Source organism: Pelophylax lessonae (assembly GCF_965119305.1).
Source record: "Pelophylax lessonae genome assembly, chromosome: 5".
Lineage (NCBI taxonomy): Eukaryota > Metazoa > Chordata > Amphibia > Anura > Ranidae > Pelophylax > Pelophylax lessonae.
This window is the reverse complement of record NC_138772.1, coordinates 342,847,352-342,872,821: the sequence shown is the minus strand read 5'-3', so window position 1 is coordinate 342,872,821 and position 25,470 is coordinate 342,847,352. Positions and strand designations below refer to the sequence as shown.

General features: G+C 45.0%; 1 protein-coding gene across 1 annotated transcript; it reads right to left on the bottom strand.

The window, feature by feature from the left end:
• Positions 1-25,470, bottom strand: FAM8A1 (family with sequence similarity 8 member A1; the record flags this gene model as incomplete). The annotated part of the gene is made up of 5 exons (XM_082259659.1): positions 1-531; positions 1,278-1,417; positions 4,828-4,951; positions 18,244-18,364; positions 25,182-25,470. 5 exons carry the CDS (start codon positions 25,468-25,470, stop codon positions 390-392), a joined length of 816 nt encoding a protein of 271 aa, XP_082115785.1. The 3' UTR covers positions 1-389.

Here is a 25,470-nt window from a genome sequence, read left to right as displayed (position 1 = left end):
AGACATGGAAACTCATAGGTTGCAATAGGAAATGTCTCAATTTTTCATACATCAGCCTGAGAATATACAGATCTTAGTAATATACTTCATACAGACTATACAAACCTATGTAAAGTCCACATTTGTAAAAGAACTTTATACATATATATATATATATCTTGAAATCCATAGCTTTTTCTTCCAAAACGACAATACTGATAATCTGAATTAACAATGAAGATGGTCATCAAGCGGTCCTATGAAGATTATCCTGCATTCAGTCAATCAATAACACTTTTTACAGTTAAAACTGATTTTTACAAAAAGCTCTTAATAAATAGGCTTCCAAAGGAACTCTGTGCTATACAAGCCATCCAGAAATGTTCTAATGGCAAGAGAAAGTATATACATCATCTCATGTTCCTCTTTACAACGATGGTACCTGCTACAATATCATAGGCTGTTCTGTTATGCTGGAAGAATAGCAATGTAATAAATGCAGGGAAGAAGAAAGCAATGGAGAAATTCTTGATCACAGCTCGGACTGTCGACCTATAAAAGAAAAGCAAACCCCCCAAAATTTTAAAGCATACAAAAATGAATTAGACAATTTAAATATCATTAAAATAGCCTGTATTAATGTGGTTATCAGTCTAACAAAGGTGCCAGTTGCTGACAGGTATGAAGAGTAGGCAATTTTAGGTACCTGCAGATACTGCAATTCCAGTGGATGGAATTGTTTTGTGTATTTTTGGGGGATGGTAAACTCTGAATCCCCAGCTACTTACTGAGGATTACATTATTTAAAAATGACACTTTCATTCCCTTAAACCAGGTATACATGGTCCAAAAATTAGCCACAAACAGTCGGTTCAGCAGGACTTTTGGCCGTCCGACAGAAGCCAGTTTCTGGAGCATGCTGGAAAACCAGCATCAGATCAGCGCTCACAGCCAATGTGTGTCCTGGTGAAGTGTGGGGGGGTCCCCCTGTCAGAAAACAATAGCTCAGTGGGGAAGATTGCTCTGTTAGTACAGCGATCTGCAAGTTTCTTTTCATTCAGCCCACTGGGTTGAACGAAAAAACTTCCGTGTGTACCCAGCATAACGCCCTCTCTCCTACCGCACACAGCCAACTGCCTGTAGCCAGTAAGGGTAAGCAGGGAATGTATAATCCTTGCATGACCCTGCAGATTTAGCATGCTCCAGTTTTAGTAAATATTATTAATTATTAGCTGGAGCGTTTCATGTGAAAGTTACGCACTGCATTTAAATTGTCTTTAAAGTGGAATGGTACTTACGCAGTCATATTCACATTTGTGGAAGGGATCACTAATACTCTGTTTGGAGCAACTAGCACAGAGTTATCACATGTCACAACCCGAAGGCCAAGCAGGAACTTTCCTGGAGTTGCACCACCCGCTCCCCAGATGCAGATAATCTTTAAAATAAAAACAAAAGTTTTAGTAAAAACTAAAAAAAACGCAGATATATCTTCAGTTGGAATGCTTTACACATGCATGATTACTGAGTGTCAGGGCCCAGTATGTGCCTGGTGGTTCAAAAGCAAAGCAACACTTATCTACTTGTAAGTAACTCAACAAACAGGATGCCTGATATACAGGTGTTATGTGTCAGTTCACTTTTACTAGCTGTAAAGAGTGTTGCATTATATTGTCCTGCTGTACCTAAACAGGTTCTGAAAAAGGAGAAAAAAATAATATATATATGTGTAAAACCTTGGATTGCGAGCATAATTCGTTCTGGAAACATGCTTGTAATCCAAAGCACTCTTATATCAAAGCAAATTTTCCCATAAGAAATAATGGAAACTCAGATGATTCGTTCCACAAGTCCTTCAGTTTATAGTCTATATACAAAGATTATAGCAATGTGATAGGTTGTGGAACCATAAAATGTCCATCCACAATATGCAGCCTTCCCAAGGGGATTAGAAGCAAAATCTAGCAGAGCTACAGAATATAAGAGAGATGAGAGGCGCCTCTAAGTGTAGCAATATGGTTACATTTAATGAAGGTTCAACATTTAGCAACTCACATGGTTGATGATTAAAATAGGCACATCTAAGTATGCAGGCATCCGGGGTAAAGCTGTCCCCACATAGACCATCTTCTGAACCACCGGCTCTCACCACTGTCAGTCTGCAATCATGACCGGGAAGAATAGCCTGCAGTAGAGTGATCTGAAAGTGAGGCTTTGATTCACTCGTGGAGTGCAGCGGGGAAGGGATGATGAAGATGGCTGTGCAGAGGATGGTCGATGTGGACAGCTTTACCCCAGATGCCTGCATACTTAGATGTGCCTGTTTTAATCAGCAACCATGCGAGTTGCTAAATATTGAACCTTCATTAAATGTAAATATATTGCTACACTTTAGAGGCGCCTCTCTTCTTTTTTATACATGACGCTACTTGTATATCAAGACATCGCTTGTATATCAAGTCAAAATTTATTTAAAAAATTTGCTTGTCTTGCAAAGCGCTCTCAAACCAAGTTACTCTCAAACCAAGGTTTTTATATATATATATATATATATATATATATATATATATATATATATATATATATATAAAAACCTTGGTTTGAGAGTAACTTGGTTTGAGAGCGCTTTGCAAGACAAGCACATTTTTTAAATAAATTTTGACTTGATATACAAGCGATGTCTTGATATACAAGTAGCGTCATGTATAAAAAAGAAGAGAGGCGCCTCTAAAGTGTAGCAATATTGTTACATTTAATGAAGGTTCAATATTTAGCAACTCGCATGGTTGCTGATTAAAACAGGCACATCTAAGTATGCAGGCATCTGGGGTAAAGCTGTCCACATCGACCATCCTCTGCACAGCCATCTTCATCATCCCTTCCCCGCTGCACTCCACGAGTGAATCAAAGCCTCACTTTCAGATCACTCTACTGCAGGCTATTCTTCCCGGTCATGATTGCAGACTGACAGTGGTGAGAGCCGGTGGTTCAGAAGATGGTCTATGTGGGGACAGCTTTACCTGGGATGCCTGCATACTTAGATGTGCCTATTTTAATCATCAACCATGTGAGTTGCTAAATGTTGAACCTTCATTAAATGTAACCATATTGCTACACTTAGAGGCGCCTCTCATCTCTCTTATATTCTGTAGCTCTGCTAGATTTTGCTTCTAATCCCCTTGGGAAGGCTGCATATTGTGGATGGACATTTTATGGTTCCACAACCTATCACATTGCTATAATCTTTGTATATAGACTATAAACTGAAGGACTTGTGGAACGAATCATCTGAGTTTCCATTATTTCTTATGGTAAAATTTGCTTTGGATATAAGAGTGCTTTGGATTACAAGCATGTTTCCAGAACGAATTATGCTCGCAATCCAAGGTTTTACACACACATATACATATATATATATATATATACACATACATATATATATATATATAGTGTGAGCAGAGGTGAGGGTTGTATGCCAACTACCTCCATCATGACCGACCCTATTCCTGGGATCCACTGATGTAATGACCCCACTCCAAAGATGCATGTAATCCCCCTCTGCCTCCCTTTGTATATCCACTTTTTTGTTACAAACAAAAACGTAAATATATTTGATTAGGATTTTATCCATAGAATAACACAATTGGGAAGTGGAAGGAAAATGATAAACTGCTTTTACAATTATTAACAAATAAATATCTGAAAAGTGTGGCGTGCATTTGTATTCAGCCCCTTTACTCTGATACCCCTAACTAAAATCTAATGGAACCAATTGCCTTCAGAAGTCACTTAATTAGTAAATGTGTAAATTTAATCTCAGTATAAAAACAGCTGTTCTCGGAGCTTTGTTAGAGAACCTTAGTGAACAAACAGCATCATGAAGGCCAAGGAACACACCAGACAGGTCAAGGATAAAGTTGTGGAAAAGTTTCAGGGTTAGGTTATAAAAAAATATCCCAAACTTTGAACATCTTGGATAACACTGTTCAATCCATCATCTGAAAATGGAAACAGCATGGCACAACTGCAAACCTACCAAGACATGGCCATCCACCTAAACAGACAGGCTGGGCAAGGAGAGCACTAATCAGAGAAGCAGCCAAGAGGTCCATGGTAACTCTGGAGGAGCTGCAAAGATTGTGCCAATGCTCAGGTGGGAGAATCTGTCCACAGGACCGCTATTGGTCGTGCACTCCACAAAGCCATGTTGGGGAACACAGCAAGCATGTGGAAGAAGGTGCTCTGGTCAGATGAGACCAAAATGTATCTTTTTGGCCTAAAAGCAAAATGCTATGTGTGGTGGAAAACTAACACAGCATATTACCCTGAACACACCATCCCCACCTTGAAACATGGTGGTGGCAGCATCATGTTGTGGGGATGCTTTTCTTCAGCAGGAACAGGGAAGCTGGTCAGAGTTGATGGGAAGATGGATGGAGACAAATACAGGGCAATCTTAGAAGAAAACCTGTAAGATTCTGCGAAAGACTTGGGAGGGGAGGGAGGCTAACCTTCCAGCAGGACAATGACCCTAAACATATAGCCGGAGCTACAATGGAATGGTTTATATCAAAGCATATTCATGTGCTAGAATAGCCCAGTCAAAGTCCAGACCTAAATTGAGAATCTGTGGCAAATAGCCTGCCAGGATGGCTTTTACAAAAAAGCCAGGCGCCCACAGAAAAAAACAATACCGAGATGGTGCCTGTAGCTGTCATCACAGTATACCACTTAAAGGCCACAATGTAAATATATAAATTGAGGTCCTCCACTTAGTCGACATACTTTGTGCCTAACACAAAACTTAGCCATAAACAATTTTAGTCAAAGGAAACTAACCATTCATACCTCATAAAAACAGACCAAGAGCCTGTAAATAAGTGCCACCACCATCATTTTCTGTAGGTCTTCCATTGATGTATCTTCATCTACTTCTTCAATTATGTAGTGCATTGCAAATTTGGAAATATCCCTGTTAAAATATATCAATAAAAAAAAAAATATCTGTCAACCTAGAAATGCATAAAGTAACATTCTAATTTAAGATACCCACTAGATGGAGGATTTGGAAAACATTTTTGCCCAACTCCAGGATCCTGCTAAATTTGCATTTGCGCTCTCCCCATGCTCTATTAAAATGCAAAGTATAAGAATGCCTTACTTTTTCTTGTAATTCTCGATTTTCACTCCCCCTCTGAAAAATGTGTATGCCCATGTGCGAGGACAACTTTCTGTCTGTCTTCTAACACGTCACATCCATGTGGGGAAATGGCACTACATTTCCTATAATGCAATGGGAAATGCAGAAAGTGCAAGCTCACGTGTATGGGCAGAGTTTAGGCTGAGATGAGGGTTAAATTAGGCCTAAGACTAAGGCAGCTGTTGGGGCCAATGATGGGCTGTTTAGACCCGGAATCAGAGACTCTCGGGTCCATCCACTACAGCGTGTGGCGATACAATAACGGAAGGAGGATAGATGCCACAGCAGCCAATGGTCAAAAAATGTGCAGGTGAATCAGGCCTGCAAAGCGGGAGAATAAAAAAAAAAAAAAAAATATATATATATATATATATATATATATATATATATATATATATATATATATATATATATATCTTATGTTCAATATACCTTTTAATGCACACAATACCACATTGGTTCAAGGTAAGAAAACACCATTACAGATATTCAAGAACATTTCTGCCTCAAATTCAGCTTTAAAGCTGAAGTTTACTCATTTACAATAAGTTTACTATATTCTGTCTTTCACTCCTCATTAACGCTAACCACTTGTCTCCTGGAGAATGGTTTTCATTTTTTGCACATTACAACCCATTTTTTTTTTGCTAGAAATTACTGTAAACCCCCCAAAAAGTATATATACGAGAATAAAATTGTGGCAGTTGCAGTGTTTTATGTCTCATATTATTTGCACAGTTATTTATCAAATGCATATTTTCAGTAAAAAAAATATACTAAATTAATTTTAGTGCAAACACACACATTATTATACTCAACTTTTCAGTAAAATATAAAAAGATGCATCAAGTCTTAAAATTGCACACGCCTGAGCCTGTAGAATCACAAAAACACTAGGTTTTTATTACACTTTTAAATTATGGTCCCCATAATTTTCCACAGGCGACACTTTAAAAGCCTTTACAGGTTATCAGTTTACAGCTAACCATGAACTGTGGCCCTAGAATTATTGCTCTCACTCTGACGTTTGTGATGACACCTCACATGTGTGGCATATAACAAGGCCCCTATATGATAACAAGGGGGGGTAACAAGCCCCCTATATGATAGCATGGGCATGTGACAGGTACTCTTTATGGAGAGACACTGTGTGTCTTAGACCTCAAAATGTCTTCCCTGCCCTCCAATGCCACTATTCAAACACAGATCATGACAGCAATGATCCTGAATGTGACGTAAACCTGCTGCCCTGGCCGCTAAAAATGCCCCTTCCCAGCACACCAGTCACCCCTAACAGGAGCTGCTTACACCCCCATTCCGCCAGCACCAATCTCTGTGGCTGGATGCAATTGTCAGCTCCCCCCCCCCCCTCTGCCTATCCTACCAACAATTGCATCCAGCCACAGTTGTAAAAAAAAAAAAAAAAAAAAAAAAAAAAAAAAAGCTGTACACCAATCCCCCCCCATTGTGACCCCCCCGAAGTGTACCTCCCTCCTTACCATACCCTGCCCATGCAACGCTGCTGAGCAGCTGTCCCTCAACTTCCTCCCGCTGGCTGCAGCTGCGCCCGGGGGATCAGTGACAGCCTGGATGGAGGGGGGGGGGGGGGGGAAGAAAGGAGGTTTATCAGTCACCTTTCCTAATTTAAATAAAGAGCCACTGTGACCCCCCCCTTCCTCCCTGCAGTGTCCCTCCCCCCTCCTCACCAATCCCCAGTGTCCGGTATATACAACGCTGAAGACCGGCTCTCCGTGCACCCCATCCTGCTCTGCCGGCTGTAGCCTGGGGATCAGCGAGTGTCAGAATGGAGAGCAGGGGGGCTGGTAAACGTGTTTACCAGCCCCCTTTCTTTCTTGAATGAAAAGAGCGATCAGTAACGATTGATTCTGTCCATTCATTACTGAAATATATTTAAACACTCTTTATCTCAAACGCCTAAGGTCCAGCCATCACTCCATCTTGTAGTGGTAGCTTTTTGATGAGAGTCCTTATACTGTTTGATTTTAATATTTTATTTTAGACTTTTATGTACACTGTATTGATGTCAGGGTTACAAACATTTTTCATTAAATTTTAACATCACTGCATACTACACCATGAGCCTCTTCCTTTTTTATTTTAAACTCTCATGTGATGTGCTGAGCCGATAAACCTTTTGGAGATTGGTCCTGGATACGGATGTCACTGAATATCCAGATGTCCATAGATCAAGAGGCTTGTTGATAAACACCTTACAGCTGTCCTATAAATTTAGACAGCACCTGGCTCTGGTGAGTTTGAATTTCATCTATTGGTGGTGGACACAGCAACACTTGTAAACCCAGTTTTCCATCACTGGCACTATATATATATATATATAAACTTTCTTATATCCTTGTAATGAACATTTATTGCATAATTCATTATAATCCCCTCACTGGGATAATGTATGCTATTATTGCACTAATATATGCATGTTATAGACTAGTTATTAGCGCTGCAACCTCTTTTTTTTTTTTATACTGTTTACTATTTTTCAGCTTGTGAATGAACAGGAGTCTCTATGCAGACTCCTGTCTCATTCACTACAGTGCAGTTCAGGCTGCAGAGAAAGGGACTGTCTTCAGTCCCTTCCCCTGTCTAACAAAAAAAAAAAAAAAAAGGCATTAGGGGTCTGTTTAGACCCCTAATGTCTCTCAAAGCCCCTCCCCCCTTGAAAAAAAATTATATATATATATATATATATATATATATATATATATATATATATATATATATATATATATATATATATATATATATATATATATATATATATATATATATATATATATTGTAAGGGATTAGCTCGGTGGTAGGCGTGGATGACCCCTTTGGGGGTGCGTTTTCACAGAGAGATAGCCGAGCAGAGGTTGAAAACAAGACTGATTTATTCATGCAATTTACTTCACACAATTGCAAGCGTCAAAACAGCCAAAATAAAATAAAAGACAAAATAAATCCTTGCCTCTGTGGGCGGCTACCTTCTCACGCTGGAACCTACCTAAGAAGTCTTCCCAACCTACTGTTGGGCCGACACTGCTGATCCTACAGCAGACACTCAAATGTCCATTTGTTTGCTTTTCACACAGCACAAACATTGTCCATTGAACATGTCCCTTTGTTTTCTTTCACACAGCACATGTTCATTTATTTCAGGATCCTTTACTCTTCAGATTCTTCACATTGAACACAGTTCATTTAACAGGTCCCTTTACTCTTCACACTCTTCACATGGAACACTTTGTCTTCTCACCTTTTAGACGTCTTCACTCGTGGTTACCCTCCTTAGCTTCACATCGCTGTAGGGGGTCTTCTCCCATGCTCACCAGCTTGTCGGGAGGCACACATCCGACTGTCCCCCTCTCCCAGCCCACACGGCGACAGGCGGCAGCAGTCCTTCTCCCATGCCCACACGGCGTCGGGAGGTACACGTATGTCTGTCCTCCTCTTCCCAGCTCACACAGCGACAGGAGGCAGCACTCAATAGATTTTCTCTGGACAAATTATAGAGGCCTTGATCTCCTCATTCTGAACAGCTGAATGGTTTTCAACTTCCTGCTGGCTCTTTTTGCAGCCAACACCCTATAGTATCAGTGAACTTTTCAAAGCAGGTGGGAATGTGTCTCCTCTCAGTGACTACATTCCCAGATTTACCTGACTTCCTGTCACATACCCCCCCCTCTTGTTTCAACCCTAGGGTTGGGACACATATTTCCAGGCACGCATGTGTCAGGCACTGCTGACTCACTGATAAGCCTCCTATTATCCTCAAGCTTCCGGATGAAACTGTTTTGTCATCTTCACTGACAGATTTCTCATAAATGCCACACAGTTTGTCTCTCATCTCATATACACATTCTTCAACTGCATTTTTGGCATAATTTTGCTCCTTCTCGTTTCTGTCATCTTCATTGACAGCTTTCTCATAAATGTCAGACAGCTTGTCCCTCATAACCGTCTGTCCAATCCACCATGGAGGACCGTGATCCATAGGCAACTCAATTGGGCTAGTCTTAATGTCTTCAACATTCTTAAGACGCCTCTCTCTGCAATCCATAAATGTTTTCCACAAAACTTTGAGAACCTTTGCTTCACTAAGCTTTGTTCCAAGTAGGGACTCTTGACATCCCTCTGTGACTTGAGTTGCCTCTCCATACAGCTGTACACAATCATTGACTTTTTGTTGTAAAAGGGAATGATCTTCCTTCTTGAGCTTTGCTTGCTCTAAGATGCTGTGCAGAGGATTTTCCAATTGAGACAACAGGCTGTCACACATTTCTTCAAAGTGACCCCTGTTCCTTTTCCCAGAGACATCAATATCATTCACCAAACATTTCATATTCATAGGCAGATCTGAAGCATTTGCACTCATCAACTTCTTAAACTTTTCGCCCTCCTGAGCGAGTCGCAGTAAAGGCCTACTATTTGATTTGATATTCAGTTTATATTTCTTGCCAAACTCTTCACAGAAGTAGCCAACCAGAACATCATCAACTTTCCTTCCACCAACATAGGGGTCAAAGGCAACAACACAGTTGAACCCAGCGATCTGGGTGGTATCCATTATAGACCTCCTCTCTGCATCAGTGAAGAAGCATTGAACTGCAACACATTCTTTTACAGGTTTCTTCAATGCACTTTCTGCTGAACTATTTGACCGCTCAAAGTCACCTAGTTCCTTTTCTCTATCTGAATTCCACATGGAATGCATCTCAAGATCACGATCAAACTTCTGCCACTTATCTTTCACCAGTTCCATTTTGGAAACACTCCCTGAAAGGCACTTATTCATTTGCTTCACGTTTTCACCAACAGACTTAGTTTTCTCCACTAGGTTTTCAGCCTGAACTGAGAAATCATCACATTTCTTACACAGCTCCTTTGTTTGCTGAAGTTCTAATGATACATTTTCCAATGCTTGAAGTTTTTGAAGGAACGGTTTATTCCAAAGGGGTGATTCAAGCCACATGTCATCACATTTCTGAGGCTCACTCAGGACAGACCCCAAAACACTGATCCTTTTAAAAACTGCATCAGGCACACTATCCCCTCTTTGGGACAGATCCTCTGTTGCCTGGAATTCCTCTTCCAGTTCCTGCAACGGAATCTTCATCTCTTCTACTTGCTGTTCTAAGGCTCGCTTAGACTTTTCTAGCTCCTGAACTCTTTTCACAACATCATCCTTGGAGCTGACCAATTCTTCCATTTCTGTACGCAGCTGTTTGTTAACACTTTCTAGTTCAGCCTTACACTCTAGAGCTTCCTCCAAAGAGCGAGCCAAGAACAGGGCTTTGCTCTCGTTATCACGCACCTCCGTTTCTGCACGTGCGCGTTCTTCTGCATATTTTGCAGACACAGTCTTCTCTTCACCAAGCATCTGATCAAACTTCTTTTTCACATCTTCAACACACTGTAATGAACCAACGCTTTCTTCCATGCGTTTTTTCATATCCGCTATCTGAGCTTGCAATGTTGCGACTTGCTCTGATAGGTTTTTCTTTGCTTCCGCCTCCTCTTTTAATTGTTCCAGGAAGCCATTTTTCTCATCTTCCATTTGTTTGAGCTTTGTGCTAAAACTCAGCCTTTGACACCTCTCTTCCTGTAAGAGTTCCTGCGTGTCTTGCAGCTGCGATTCCAAGATAGAAAAATCTTCCGCAATTTCTCTAGATTTGCTGTCTGCTTGAGAAAGCCGATTTGTGACACTGTCCAACTCAACCTGCAATCGGTTTGCCTTCTCTAACAGCTTAGCACACAATCGGTCACCTTCTGACACCTTGACTTGCGATTCCAGAAGCCGTGCCTCTACTTTTTCCCTCTTATGTTCACAATCTCCTTTTCCCTGCATAAGAGCCTTCACCTCATTGGCTAGTTTCTGGGAATGAGACTGTAATTCTGCCACACAGGCTTCTTTCTCCTTTAACTGCTGCTGGAAACGTTGGGCTTCACCTTTCCAACTTTCACAGTCTGCACGTAATTCATCTACCACATTGCTCAAAGTGGTGAGCTCATACACAGTACTCAGTAATTTAGCCTCTCTTTCACTTTTCTCGTTGTCGCTGAGAGACAATGTCGTTTTCAGAGCGACATTCTGTTCCTGCGACTCCTGCAGGTCTATTTTTGTAACTTCCAAACACTGAAGACTTTTTTCCAGCTGATTACGCAACTCCAACATTTCACACATACTTTGCTTCTGCAAAGTCTGAATTTCAATTTCCTTTTCCATGAGGATGGTATCTTTCTCGTTTATAGTGTCTTGACATTTTTGCAACTCGACCAAAAGAAGAGCAGTGGATTCTTCCCACTGTAACACATGAGACTTGAGTAGTTCATTCATTTCCTGCAAGTTTCTATGCTCCATTTTAAGCAATTCCAAGGCTTGTTCCTTTTCTTCCATTTTCCGTTGCAAGGCATCCAACTCAGCCCTGCACACATACTCGGTTTCCTCCAAACCGATGGCCTCCATTGGCTGCTGGCGTCTCTGTTTCCAGCCTGCCATGCTCTCTTGATGAGCCTTTTGTTGAGCTGCAAAGCTCTGCTGAAAATCCGCATTTGCCTGCTGTTGAGCTGCATTTGCTTGCTGTTGAGCTGCATTTGATATAATCAGATGTTTCAACATCTCCTCCATTTTGAGTTTACTTTTCATCTGAGCACACTGCGTCTCCATAGCGGTTTCATCAGTGTTGCTAGGGACAACAACCTTCCTCTTTAGTAGACTCTCTTTAGGCATGGATGGGGCTGGTTCAGACGGTAACATCCCCTCCATCCATAGAATCCGGTCTCTCATTTCATCTATCTTTGCATTCTTCAGGCGTTTTGAACGCCCCATCTTCAATAACTCCACAAACAAATTTTTCACAGTCCAGCAAAAATTTTTCAGACCACTGTCTCTTTAACACATGTAGTTTTTCTCTCTCTTGCAGGATCTCTTTTCCTGCGCACACAGTTTGTGCAGTCACTTGCACCAGACACAACAAAGTTCATCAAAAAATTTTGAGACCCCTGTCTCTTTAAAACACTTTTTTTTTTTTTTTTTCTGTCAGGATCTTCTCTCCTGCACACATAGATTGTGCAATCTCATGCACCAGATAAAGTTCATCAAACATATGCACTTCCTTGCAGGGATCTTCGCTTCTGCCCACTGCATACCTCCACCATATGTAAGGGATTAGCTCGGTGGTAGGCGTGGATGACCCCTTTGGGGGTGCGTTTTCACAGAGAGATAGCCGAGCAGAGGTTGAAAACAAGACTGATTTATTCATGCAATTTACTTCACACAATTGCAAGCGTCAAAACAGCCAAAATAAAATAAAAGACAAAATAAATCCTTGCCTCTGTGGGCGGCTACCTTCTCACGCTGGAACCTACCTAAGAAGTCTTCCCAACCTACTGTTGGGCCGACACTGCTGATCCTACAGCAGACACTCAAATGTCCATTTGTTTGCTTTTCACACAGCACAAACATTGTCCATTGAACATGTCCCTTTGTTTTCTTTCACACAGCACATGTTCATTTATTTCAGGATCCTTTACTCTTCAGATTCTTCACATTGAACACAGTTCATTTAACAGGTCCCTTTACTCTTCACACTCTTCACATGGAACACTTTGTCTTCTCACCTTTTAGACGTCTTCACTCGTGGTTACCCTCCTTAGCTTCACATCGCTGTAGGGGGTCTTCTCCCATGCTCACCAGCTTGTCGGGAGGCACACATCCGACTGTCCCCCTCTCCCAGCCCACACGGCGACAGGCGGCAGCAGTCCTTCTCCCATGCCCACACGGCGTCGGGAGGTACACGTATGTCTGTCCTCCTCTTCCCAGCTCACACAGCGACAGGAGGCAGCACTCAATAGATTTTCTCTGGACAAATTATAGAGGCCTTGATCTCCTCATTCTGAACAGCTGAATGGTTTTCAACTTCCTGCTGGCTCTTTTTGCAGCCAACACCCTATAGTATCAGTGAACTTTTCAAAGCAGGTGGGAATGTGTCTCCTCTCAGTGACTACATTCCCAGATTTACCTGACTTCCTGTCACAATATATATATATATATATATATATATATATATATACACACACACACAGTGGGTACGGAAAGTATTCAGACCCCCTTAAATTTTTCACTCTTTGTTATATTGCAGCCATTTGCTAAAATCATTTAAGTTCATTCTTCTTCCTCATGAATGTACACATAGCACCCCATACTGACAGAAAAACACAGAATTGTTGACATTGTTGCAGATTTATTAAAAAAGAAAAACTGAAATATCACATGGTCCTAAGTATCAAGACCCTTTGCTGTGACACTCATATATTTAACTCAGGTGCTTTCCATTTCTTCTGATCATCCTTGAGATGGTTCTGCACCTTCATTTGAGTCCAGCTGTGTTTGATTATACTGATTGGACTTGATTAGGAAAGCCACACACCTGTCTATATAAGACCTTCCAGATCACAATGCATGTCAGAGCAAATGAGAATCATGAGGTCAAAGGAACTGCCTGAAGAGCTCAGAGACAGAATTGTGGAAAGGCACAGATCTGGCCAAGGTTACAAAAAGATTTCTGCTGCACTTAAGGTTCCTAAGAGCACAGTGGCCTCCATAATCCTCAAATGGAAGACGTTTGGGACGACCAGAACCCTTTCTAGAGCTGGCCGTCCGGCCAAACTGAGCTATCGGGGAGAAGAGCCTTGGTGAGAGAGGTAAAGAAGAACCCAAAGACCACTGTGGCTGAGCTCCAGAGATGCAGTCAGGAGATGGGAGAAAGTTGTAGAAAGTCAACCATCACTGCAGCCCTCCACCAGTCGGGGCTTTATGGCAGAGTTGCCCGATGGAAGCCTCTCCTCAGTGTAAGACACATGAAAGCCCGCATGGAGTTTGATAAAAAAACACCTGAAGGACTCCAAGATGGTGAGAAATAAGACTCTCTGGTCTGACGAGACCAAAATAGAACTTTTTGGCCTTAATTCTAAGCGGTATGTGTGGAGAAAACCAGGCACTGCTCATCGCCTGTCCAATACAGTCCCAACAGTGAAGCATGGTGGTGGTAGCATCATGCTGTGGGGGTGTTTTTCAGCTGCAGGGACAGGACGACTGGTTGCAATCGAGGGAAAGATGAATGCGGCCAAGTACAGGGATATCCTGGACAAAAACCTTCTCCAGAGTGCTCTGGACCTCAGACTGGGCCAAAGGTTTACCTTCCAACAAGACAATGACCCTAAGCACACAGCTAAAATAACGAAGGAGTGGCTTCACAACAACTCCGTGACTGTTCTTGAATGGCCCAGCCAGAGCCCTGACTTAAACCCAATTGAGCATCTCTGGAGAGACCTAAAAATGGCTGTCCACCAACGTTCACCATCCAACCTGACAGAACTGGAGAGGATCTGCAAAGAGGAATGGCAGAGGATCCCCAAATCCAGGTGTGAAAGACTTGTTGCATCTTTCCCAAAAAGACTCCTGGCTGTATTAGATCAAAAGGGGGCTTCTACTAAATACTGAGCAAAGGGTCTGAATACTTATGACCATGTGATATTTCAGTTTTTCTTTTTTAATAAATCTGCAACAATGTCAACAATTCTGTGTTTTTCTGTCAGTATGGGGTGCTATGTGTACATTCATGAGGAAGAAGAATGAACCTAAATGATTTTAGCAAATGGCTGCAATATAACAAAGAGTGAAAAATGTAAGGGGGTCTGAATACTTTCCGTACCCACTATATATATATATATATATATATATATATATATATATATATATATATATATATATATATATCTATATAATGTTTATTAAATTGTGCCTGTAAAAAAAAAAAAAAAAAAAAAACAACCCATAAAACAACATAGTTATGCCCTTTCACATGGGCGGACCAATTGGGTGCGCCTGTCAGTTTTTCAGCCGGACCAAATTGGTCCCTCCTTTTACCTCTGTGGGTAGCGGCGAATGTCTTTTACAATCTCTGAAACTCTGAAAGCTGAAAGTGAAAGTTGAAAACCTCCAGAATTTTAAAGAAATGTGGTTATTTACAGTTTTGCGTAAGTTCGATTTTCACCATTTCGTAAAAAAGGCACAATTTAAAATGTACAATTATTTGTTATTTATTAACTCAATACAGGTTAAACTTTTATATTTAGTAGGAATTAAGCAGGAATGTTTGACATTTTCTGTATTTGTTTGTGCCAATAAGGATTTTAATGTATTTTTTTTTTGATTTGATAAACATTTGTGCAAATGTCATAGGGCAATAAAAATCAGTAGCACCTTCTTTTTAGTCTATTGGTCATGTGCTTTCAGAAAATATATGGTTTTGGGGGTCTATTACAAACTCTGAAAGCTGTAAGTGAAAAATAAAAAAGCAATGGAAAAATTGCAAAAATGGTCTGGCCACCTAAATTTAAAACTGGAGAACAGGGCCTGGCAGCGAAAGGGTTAAATCCCACTAAATCAATTGCTCACCTAAGAGTGCTCAGTTGAACAGATCAGGCAACTCCATTCCTGCCAACTGTCATCTTATGTATAACATTTAGATAATACAAAGCCACGGACAAAATTTTTGAAGGATGCCAAATCGAAAATTGTTAATGCTGAGTCTAGGCTTGCACCGTGTTGTCTGCTGAGGACATTTAAAGCGGAACTAACCCCTCCTGTTCTTTACAGCCAAGGAAGCTGCCATCTAAAGCAGACCATAGACAAGTAGCTTTCTTATTCTGCCTTATTTTTAATGAAAAAAAAAACAGATTCCTCTGTCCACGCAAAGCTGCCGGGACATTATATTGTGGCAGCAGCTCCTAAATGATAAAAGTTTTTCAACCTGCAGTGACAGCCACACACTGATGGAAATCTGTCGGGTCCTTGCTGAACTTGACAAATTTCTATCTGTCATTGGTCAGCTTTATAGCCTCTATTTGACTTGCATTTGCCATGTTGTTGCACATGTGATCAGCTAGGACACCAGCCATTTGACAGTTGACACAAGCACACTAATAACTGTAACAGTTATCATTCAAACCATGCCTGGAATGTAACGGTTTTAGAAAACAGTGAAATGAGCCGGTTTATTTTCGCTTTAAAGTGGTTGTAAACCTCAGACATGAAATATGAACAAAGCATATCCCTCTATAGTGTGTACTTGTCTCAATAAGAGCACTAAGTACCATTTCTGTCTGCTGCTTTGTTCCTCTGCTATCAGCAATAATCACTTCTGATAAGTTTTCCTGGCACCAGGAGAAAAATGGTGACAGGAGAAGGATCTCCAGCTGATTGACAACCTCAGTTTTGTTCCTGTTTGCTGTGTGAAGGGGGTGTGTCTTTTCCCTCCAATCAGCTCTCAGAGCTCTCCTCACTGATGTAACTTCAGCTCTCCGTCTCCCGCTTTTCAGAGTTGAGAGATCCTGTGTAAATTAAGCACTTTGAATGTAGGAGAAAGATGGCTGTAGATAGACAGGTACAACTTATTCAGCAGGATTTGTTTCATCTCTGTGAATCACCTGAGGCCAGTCACTTCACTGGGTATATGTAAGGGTTTACAACCTCTTTAAGGTCAAGTGAAACAAACTGTCCCAGAATTTGATCCAAATGTCCTTTTATTAGGAACTCATAAGCAGGGCTGCTGATAGGCCAGTACTACCGGCCCTGTTGTACCGAGCCCGGCATCCTCAGCTCAGCAGGGGGGGGGGGGCTTGAGCAGCCTCACAGACAGCACAAAAAAAAAACTCCAAAAAAAACAAACCGGCTTTCTAAACTACACCCCCACTTAGCTGCTCCCTTAGAGGGGTGTATTATTGCTATCTTTCGGACCCCTCCTCTCTGATGATGTGGGAGTAGAGGGACTTTTTTCCCAGTTTCGGGTGCATGCACAGTGCATTCTGCGCCCACTCCCCTGCTTAAAGTACCGGCTGCCGGCGGGTCTGCCTGTTTCCTTCCCTGGCAGAGTGATATTCCTCCCCTCAGCTCCGCACTCAGTCAGTAGTCGCCCCGAGAGATGGACAGCAAGAGGCTGTGAGGTGAGTAGCAGTGGCAGGCAGCTGCTGGGGGTGGGTGAAGGATATACTACAGTGCACTGTACATTCCTATAATGTCACTATCCATATTACCATCTATAACACACAGGCAGCAGTCAGCAGAGGTTCTCTGTCGCAGTGTGTCACAAAACATGGCTGTAGGGTGCTGATTTTGTTAACTTATTGGTCACAAGTTAACAAGGTCAGCACCCAACAGCCATGTCATGTGACACACTGCGACAGTGCCAGCCATGATAGAGCACCTGCTGACTGCTGCCTGTGTGTAAAGGCCCGTACACACGTGCAGATTGTCGGCCGAAAAGATTCGGCCGACGACCGATTTTCGGCTTGTTAGTATGATGCTTCCGACAGCGCACTTTCGGCCGAACAGAATCTGTCGTGCAAGCATTAAAATTTTTGTATGCCGACACCAGAACGGCCGATTGTTCGCCAGTCAGTACAGATTTCGGCCGACAGACAGCAGCCCATACACAGCCCACTCTGATCACAGACACAGCCCACTCTGATCAAAGGATGGCTAGTGTAAACAAACCGGCTGTCCGTTTACTCCCGACTGCCCTCCAATTCAATTTGCTAGACGGAGGGGAAGAGATCCCTTTCCGTTTGGTTTAGCGGATCGGATTGGAGGTAGGTGGGTGTAAATGGACACAAGTCCGTTTAGATCCATCGGTCCATAGTGGTAAATAGAGGGTCAGATCAGGTCCACCTGAAAAATGGACAGGCGTACCTGATCAGACCTGTCATGTGGACCCACCCCCAACCTTTTCCCTTTAATTGCTTGCCGCCCACCCTCAGTAAATTTACTGCAGCAGGGTGGCACAGCAGGCTGAAATACATATATGTACTTCATCCAACCTGTTCTGCACTTTGTTTCAAGACGGGGTCTGGGGAGGGGCCAGGGGTGGGACTGAAGAGGGCCCCATCAGGTAGGCTGTACGAAGCCCCATGATTTCTATCAGCGGCCCTGCTCATAAGACTAAGACTTTGACAAAGAATCGTCATTCTTAAAACAATAAACTTACTTTATTCCGCCAAAATGGACTATGCTTAAAATAACAGCTGCTTTTATGAAAAAGAGAATGAAGAAATCCACCATCTCTGCTCTGAACCTTTGTGCCAAAGTGGGAATAATGAACTCACGACCTAAAAACGGGAAACAAAACAGTTTATTAAGTAAAGGTTTCCATTGATAGGCAGATCCAAAAAAGTAGAGGGAATATTGGCAACTATATTTAGAATGAAAGAAAGGGTACCATGTACATGCTGGTATTGTTTGTCAGAGGAGCCTTCTATAAACTACTGCAATTATATGATACATTTATTTTACTCTCTCCTGACACAGGACAAATACAAAAGATCCCATTAAGGAGATATAACTTGGCAGTAAAAAGGTGCATGAAACAAATAATGAATGAGAAATCAAGCCGCAGAAAACTGGGAAGAGGAAAGCCCAGAAGGGAATGAAATGTGTTCATAAGGACAGAGCTGTAAACATAAAAGAATTGTTGCTATGTCACACTACAATATACAGTGTGTACATCTATCCATACAGGGGCATACCTACAGAGGTTGTGATTGCGACCCAGGCCCATGCTACAGGAGGCTCGTGTGCCCCCCTTGTACACCTAGAAAGGAAGAGCAGCTGCATATTAGAGCTGCATAATTAATCGTTAAAAAATCCAGATTCACCCCCCCCCCTCACGATCTTAAAACGGCATGTCCTCGATTCTTACAGAGAAGTTCTCTGCTCACTCATAGCTGTCAAAAAAAAAAAAAGCCTAGCAAATGTTTATCAACACTGTTAGGCTTCTTTCACACGGTCCGTGTTGCTCAGCGGGGATCGATCCGCGATCCCCGCTGAGCCGGGCGGGTGACAGCTCCGTCTCCGCTTGCAGAGCGGAGAGGGAGGTGTCTCAGCACCCGCTGCCCTCTATGGGGGATCGGAGGAGAGCGGACCGCTTGTCCGCTCTCATTAGATCCGCTCCGCTCCGATTACTGAACGGATGGAAAAATAGGGTTTCCATCCGTCCAGATTTCAGCACAGGATCGGATACGGATGGCCGCTGCCCCATAGAGCTGCATGGAGGATCCGATCAGATCCGCCTAAAAAACTGACAGGCGGATCTGATTGGACCGCCCGTGTGAAAGAGCCCTTACTGCTGCTAGATAACTATAAACACAATGCTTTACAATGTATCATTTCCTTCTTTTAGATCAAAGGAATGAACTTCCATCTGTAAGTGACAGCAGTTTAACCTCTTAAAGCTGGATACACACTATCCAACTTTTGTGGTTAGATTTCCTTCAGATTTACCTTTTCTATGTAGTGCAAGGGCCTGCCAGATTGCATACAATATGAAAGTGTTTAGATTTGACCTCATATTATATGGTTTTGGTAAATCTAAAGGAAAAAAAAGTCTTCAGAAAATCTTATAGTGTGTATGGCCCATTAGGGTCCTTTCACACGGGCGATCTGATCCGCCTGTCAGTTTTTCAATCGGACCTGATCGGATGCTCCATGCATCCCTATGGGGCAGCGGATAACAGCGGAGACATGTCCGCTGACACCCGCTGCTCTCCGATCTGATCCTGTCCGTGAAATCTGGACAGATGGAAACCCTATTTACAAGTGAACACCAGGAACCACCTTCAGAGGGAAGGACGGATCTGGAGGAAGTACCACTTGGCCCCATGATCAACATATAGGGAGAATGAAAGGACAATGTCGCCAGTGCGACAGAGTGACAGCAACCCAGAAGGCCACCTTCTGTAACAATATAGGCAGGGGACACCCCCAAATACTCGCAACAGAGGTTCTGAAAGAACCGACTGCACCAAATCAAGGTCCCCAGTTGGTGACGGAGGTTGCACCGGAAGTACCAAGTGTCGCACCCCCTGCAACAAGTCATGCACCAGGGCACAGGTGGCCAACAGCCTTTGGAAGAAATTTGCCAAAGCCGAATCCTGACTCTGACAGTACTCAAGGCCAACTATTGATCAACTCCGCGATGAAGGAAGCCAAGATCTGGGCCACCGAGTAAGAGCGAGGGGGAGCCCACTCTATATACCACTGTCTCGTATGATGAACAAAAATCACCCTAGAAGTCGCTTCCTACGCTTCAAGCAGGGTGAGAACCATTGAAGCAGCCAAACCCCCGTCCTTCAGCACCTGGCTTCTAACTGCCAAGTCAGCAAAGTCAGTGACTGTAAAGTCGGACAGGAGATGGGCCCTGGAGACAATATAACTCTTCCCTGAGAGGAATTCTCCAAGGAGCGTCCGTAGCTAGCCTGACCAGGCCGGCGTACCAAGCTCGGCGAGGCCAGTCCAGAGCCACGAGAAAGACCAGAATCCCTTCCGCCTCGATCCTGCAAAAAAATTCTTGCCAGCAACCTGGCAGGAGGAAAGGCAGACCGCAGCCAATACTGACCTTGGCCCATCCGTGAGCACACACACACACGACCATGCCAACGGCAGCCGTGCGCAGGTGACCATGCTAAACTCCACGGCATCATTCAAGTTGAACTTAGCGAATGGTCTCGCCCATGACAGAACCCATGGTGCCACCACTGCACCCACCAGAGGGTCCCGGGAGAAGGCCACAAAACGCAGCATTATCCCGTAGATGTGATACCAACAGGTCCAGGTCTGGAGTGCCCCCAACGAAGGCACAACTGCTGAAACATCTCCGGAAGAAGGGACCATTCCCCTGCATCCAAGGCCTGTCGACTGAGGCAATCTGCCCACCAAAGTTTCCACACCTGGAAAGGGAACAGCAGAAGAGCTGGATCAAGGCGCGCTGCCCAACAAAAAATTGACACTTCCCAAGGCCGCAAGGACACCCTTGGTGCCCCCTTGGTGAAACACAAACCACGGTCGTGGCGTAGTCGATTGAACGTGCATTGGGCAGCTGCAGGGGCCCGATCAGGTGAACCAGGCATAGCCGGATCATTCTCAGCCCCAGGACATTGATCGGTAACCTGGATCCTCCAGGGACCATACTCCCAAAGCAGAGAAACTGCCGAAGACTCCTCCCCACCCGGACAGGCTTGCATCCGCAGTGATAATTGTTCAGGAAAAAGGGGAGGAAGGATTCCAGAACAATACTCTCTGGTCAGCCAGCTCAGCCGGATCCGGATTCTAGTCCCATTCGAGAAAGATCGCCCTCTGGGGAACCTCGAGAGAGATTGAGCGAAAGGGACCGTCTTGAAAGACGGCACCATCAGTCCCAGAACTCGCATGCAGGTCCGAAGGGACGACCATGTGCGGGACAGTAACAGTTGAACCGCAGTCTGAAGTTCCAAGGGCTTTTTCCCTGGAGGGAGAAAACACCCCGACTGAGGGCGAGTCCAAAGTCAGACCCAGATAGTCCAATCTCATGGAAGGGACCAGGGATGACTTCAGAAGGTTCAGAACCTACCTGAACTCCCCCAGAGTTGTCGTGGTGACTTCCAAATTTGTTTGTCAGCAAAGTTGGGGACTCCGCACGGAGGAGCAGATTGGCCAGGAACCCTGGACCGATACGCCCTGCCGCCGTAACAGCGCCAGAACCGGAGCCAACACCATTATGAAGACCCGAGTAACAGAGACGAGAGCAAGGGAAATGCCACAAACCGATAGAGATCCTTCCCCACGGTTAAAAACGGAGAACCCGGTGGTGTCCTGAATACAACAAAATGTGAAGGTAGGCATCTTGATGTCTATGGAGGACAGGAATCCCCCTGATGCAGAGAAGTCACACTCGCCCCGACAACGCACGGAACCATCAAGGCCAGAAGGTCCAGCTTGTTAAACCAGAGCCTGAACTGCCCCACAGAGCGCCTCAAGCAATCCGGGGACAGCCGGACTTCGGGAGAGAGAAAGCCTGAGGAAGAAGCACTCTTCCCCCCGCGAGACCTTGCATAATGTCCCCCCAGGGCAGCGCCAAACAGACGAGCCCCCGAAAGGGGGATCCGTTAAGGTCTTCTTAGAAGTTTGAAGTGTAGCTGCTGACTTTTAATAAACAGCCACTTATCTGTCCCACGATCCAGCGGTGCACTCACACCAGCCGTTTTCTCCCTTGGCGGTGCTGGCATCTTTACTATAGGCACCTGACTGTGACAGTTTGCTGCTTCACAGCCAGCTGCCCACTGGGCATGCGTGAGCAGCGCTGCGCTCTGTGACTGGCCCTGAAGTCTTGGGACCAGTCATGTGTCCCAGAAGACTTCAGAAGGGAGGGAGAGGTGGAGGAGAACTTCCGCTTCTGATCCCCTAAGGCAGTGATGGCGAACCTTGAAACCCCAGATGTTTTGGAACCACATTTCCCACGATGCTCACCTACACAGCAGAATGCATGAGCATCATGGGAATTGTAGTTCCAAAACATCTGGGGTGCCAAGGTTCGCCATCACTGCCCTAAGGCAACCAGAGTGGAAGTGGGAGCGGGTACCCATCAAATCTGGTACCCGCTCCTCCCCAAAAGCTGTTTCACAAACAGGAGCCAGGGAGGAGGCCTTAAAGGGGAACTTCCCCTTTTGGGTGGAGCTCTGCTTTAAATCTAAAGGAAAGTTGTATAATGTATGGCCAGCCTTACTTTGGCCTATGCATTTGCACACACATCACACCAAAAGGCTACATTTCCCCTGCTTTGCCTTCAATGCAAACACACCTCAAGATGACACGCTGCATCTACAGAATTGCAACGCAAAGCGAAACAAGAAAAAAAGGGCAGTCGCTCCCAGGGGTCCTCCACAGATAGATAAGGCTAAACAGGCAACGCATCCATGAACAGCCCAAATGCTTGGTGAATGCAGCAGCCCACCCTCCTCATAAAGGGAAATCCAATGTGAACCTACATGAAGAACAAACTGGAAAGGAGCAAACACCTAGTGCATTACTCAAAAATGTATTTGGAAAAAATATAAAACCAATGAAAATGAATACTCACAAAAGTACAGAATAAAAACATGTGAACCGGAAGATGCTGTATGGTGCATTTGCTCCAATAACCTTCTGCATACTAGCAAGCTGATGCTCTAATGGGGTGCACCCCCAAAACACACCAGCTTGCTCGTATGAGGAAGGGTATTGGAGCACTTTCTCTTATTCTTCTTCTTGTAGTTTCACAAAGCAAAACAAGCCAAACACAGCCCGAGACCTGTCATCTATTCTGCACCATGGAGGCAAAGGGGAATTTGTTCATCTGCTTTGACATGTATTTCACATCAAAGCCCAAAGGTGGACCACTATTTTCTCCAGATCAGATCTTGTGTGCTCTAGGTGCAGCTCTACACCATCCCTTACTTCACAGAATGATCATGAAATGCAGATGACAAGTGTGAGAACATCTGCTGCTCCTAGTTCACAGCTGGTGCCCCTAACACAGCTAAACAGCATTCACATCTCCCCATCCATCAGAGAGAAATAGCCGACAGTGACAGAAAGGATGGACATTACTGAATAAGCTGCACACTTCCAGGGAGAACAGAAATCCATTATCAGAGAATGTCCCTGGAAGGCAGCACGGGCAGATAAGACACCATTGGCAGTGCACCAGGGTCGTGTAAAGCCAGGGGACAGCTCCAGTCTTCTTACAATGACAAGAGAGACAGGTGACAGGGACAAGGGCTGGGGTGACACGTGATCTAGACAAGTGTTGGGGTGACAGTGACCAGGTGCGAGGTGACAAGAGCTGAGGTGATAGAAACCAGGTGTGCCGTGACAGGTGACAAGAGCTGGGGTGACAGGTGACAAGAGCTGGGGTGACAGTAACCAGGTGTGGGGGCGACAGGTGACAAGAGCTGGGGTGAAAGGTGACAAGAGCTGGGGTGAAAGTAACCAGGTGTGGGGTGACAGGTGACAAGAGGTGGAGTGAGAGTAACCAGGTGTGAGGTGACAAGGGACAAGGCCTGGGGGGTGACAGATGACGAGGCCTGGGGGGGTGACAGGTGACGAGGCCTGGGGGGGTGACAGGTGACGAGGCCTGGGGGGGGTGACAGGTGACGAGGCCTGGGGGGGGGGGTGACAGGTGACGAGGCCTGGGGGGGGGTGACAGGTGACGAGGCCTGGGGGGGGGGTGACAGGTGACGAGGCCTGGGGGGGTGACAAGGTGTGGGGCGACAGGCGACGAGGGTTTGGGCGACGAGGGTTTGAGCGACAGGGGACGAGTCGTGGGGTGACAAGTGACGAGGGTTTGAGTGACAGGGGATGAGTCGTGGGGTGACAGGCGACGAGGGTTTGAGTGACAGGCGACGAGGCGTGGGGTGACATGCGACGAGGGTTTGAGTGACAGGCGACGAGGCGTGGGGTGACATGCGACGAGGGTTTGAGTGACAGGGGACGAGTCGTGGGGTGACAGGCGACGAGGGTTTGAGCGACAGGCGACGAGGGTTTGAGCGACAGGCGACGAGGCGTGGGGTGACAGGCGACGAGGGTTTGAGTGACAGGCGACGAGGCGTGGGGTGACATGCGACGAGGGTTTGAGTGACAGGGGACGAGTCGTGGGGTGACAGGCGACGAGGGTTTGAGCGACAGGCGACGAGGGTTTGAGCGACAGGCGACGAGGGTTTGAGCGACAGGCGACGAGGGTTTGAGCGACAGGCGACGAGGGTTTGAGTGACAGGGGACGAGTCGTGGGGTGACAAGTGACGAGGGTTTGAGTGACAGGGGACGAGTCGTGGGGGGACAGGCGACGAGGGTTTGAGTGACAGGCGACGAGGGTTTGAGTGACAGGCGACGAGGGTTTGAGTGACAGGCGACGAGGGTTTGAGTGACAGGCGACGAGGGTTTGAGTGACAGGCGACAATAACCAGGTGTGGGGTGACCAGTGACAAGGTGTGGGGCGACAGGTGAGGAGGGTTTGAGTGACAGGTGAGGAGGGTTTGAGTGACAGGTGAGGAGGGTTTGAGTGACAGGTGACAAGGTGTGGAGTGACAGGTGACAAGAGCTGGGGTGACAGTAACCAGGTGTGGGGTGAGAACTCACCTGCTGCCGGAGGAGGCGCTGCTGCACTGAGCGCAGTGTTGCCGGTAGGTGCTCGGTTGTTAGTCCCCCTGGACGGGTCCCCCACACTTCCCGGGGCCGCATTGATCATGAGGAGAGCGGCGGCGGTAGCGCAGTTGTTTTGCCAGCACACAGAGCCACAATAACATTGCCAGAGCCATTCCTGCAGCCGCCGGGAGTACTCTGCCGCCGTCATCCCCTCTTCCGACCTCGGTGGCCCCCCGCCACCCATAGCCTGCTTCCGACCTCGGAGCTCCCCAGACTCCGCCAT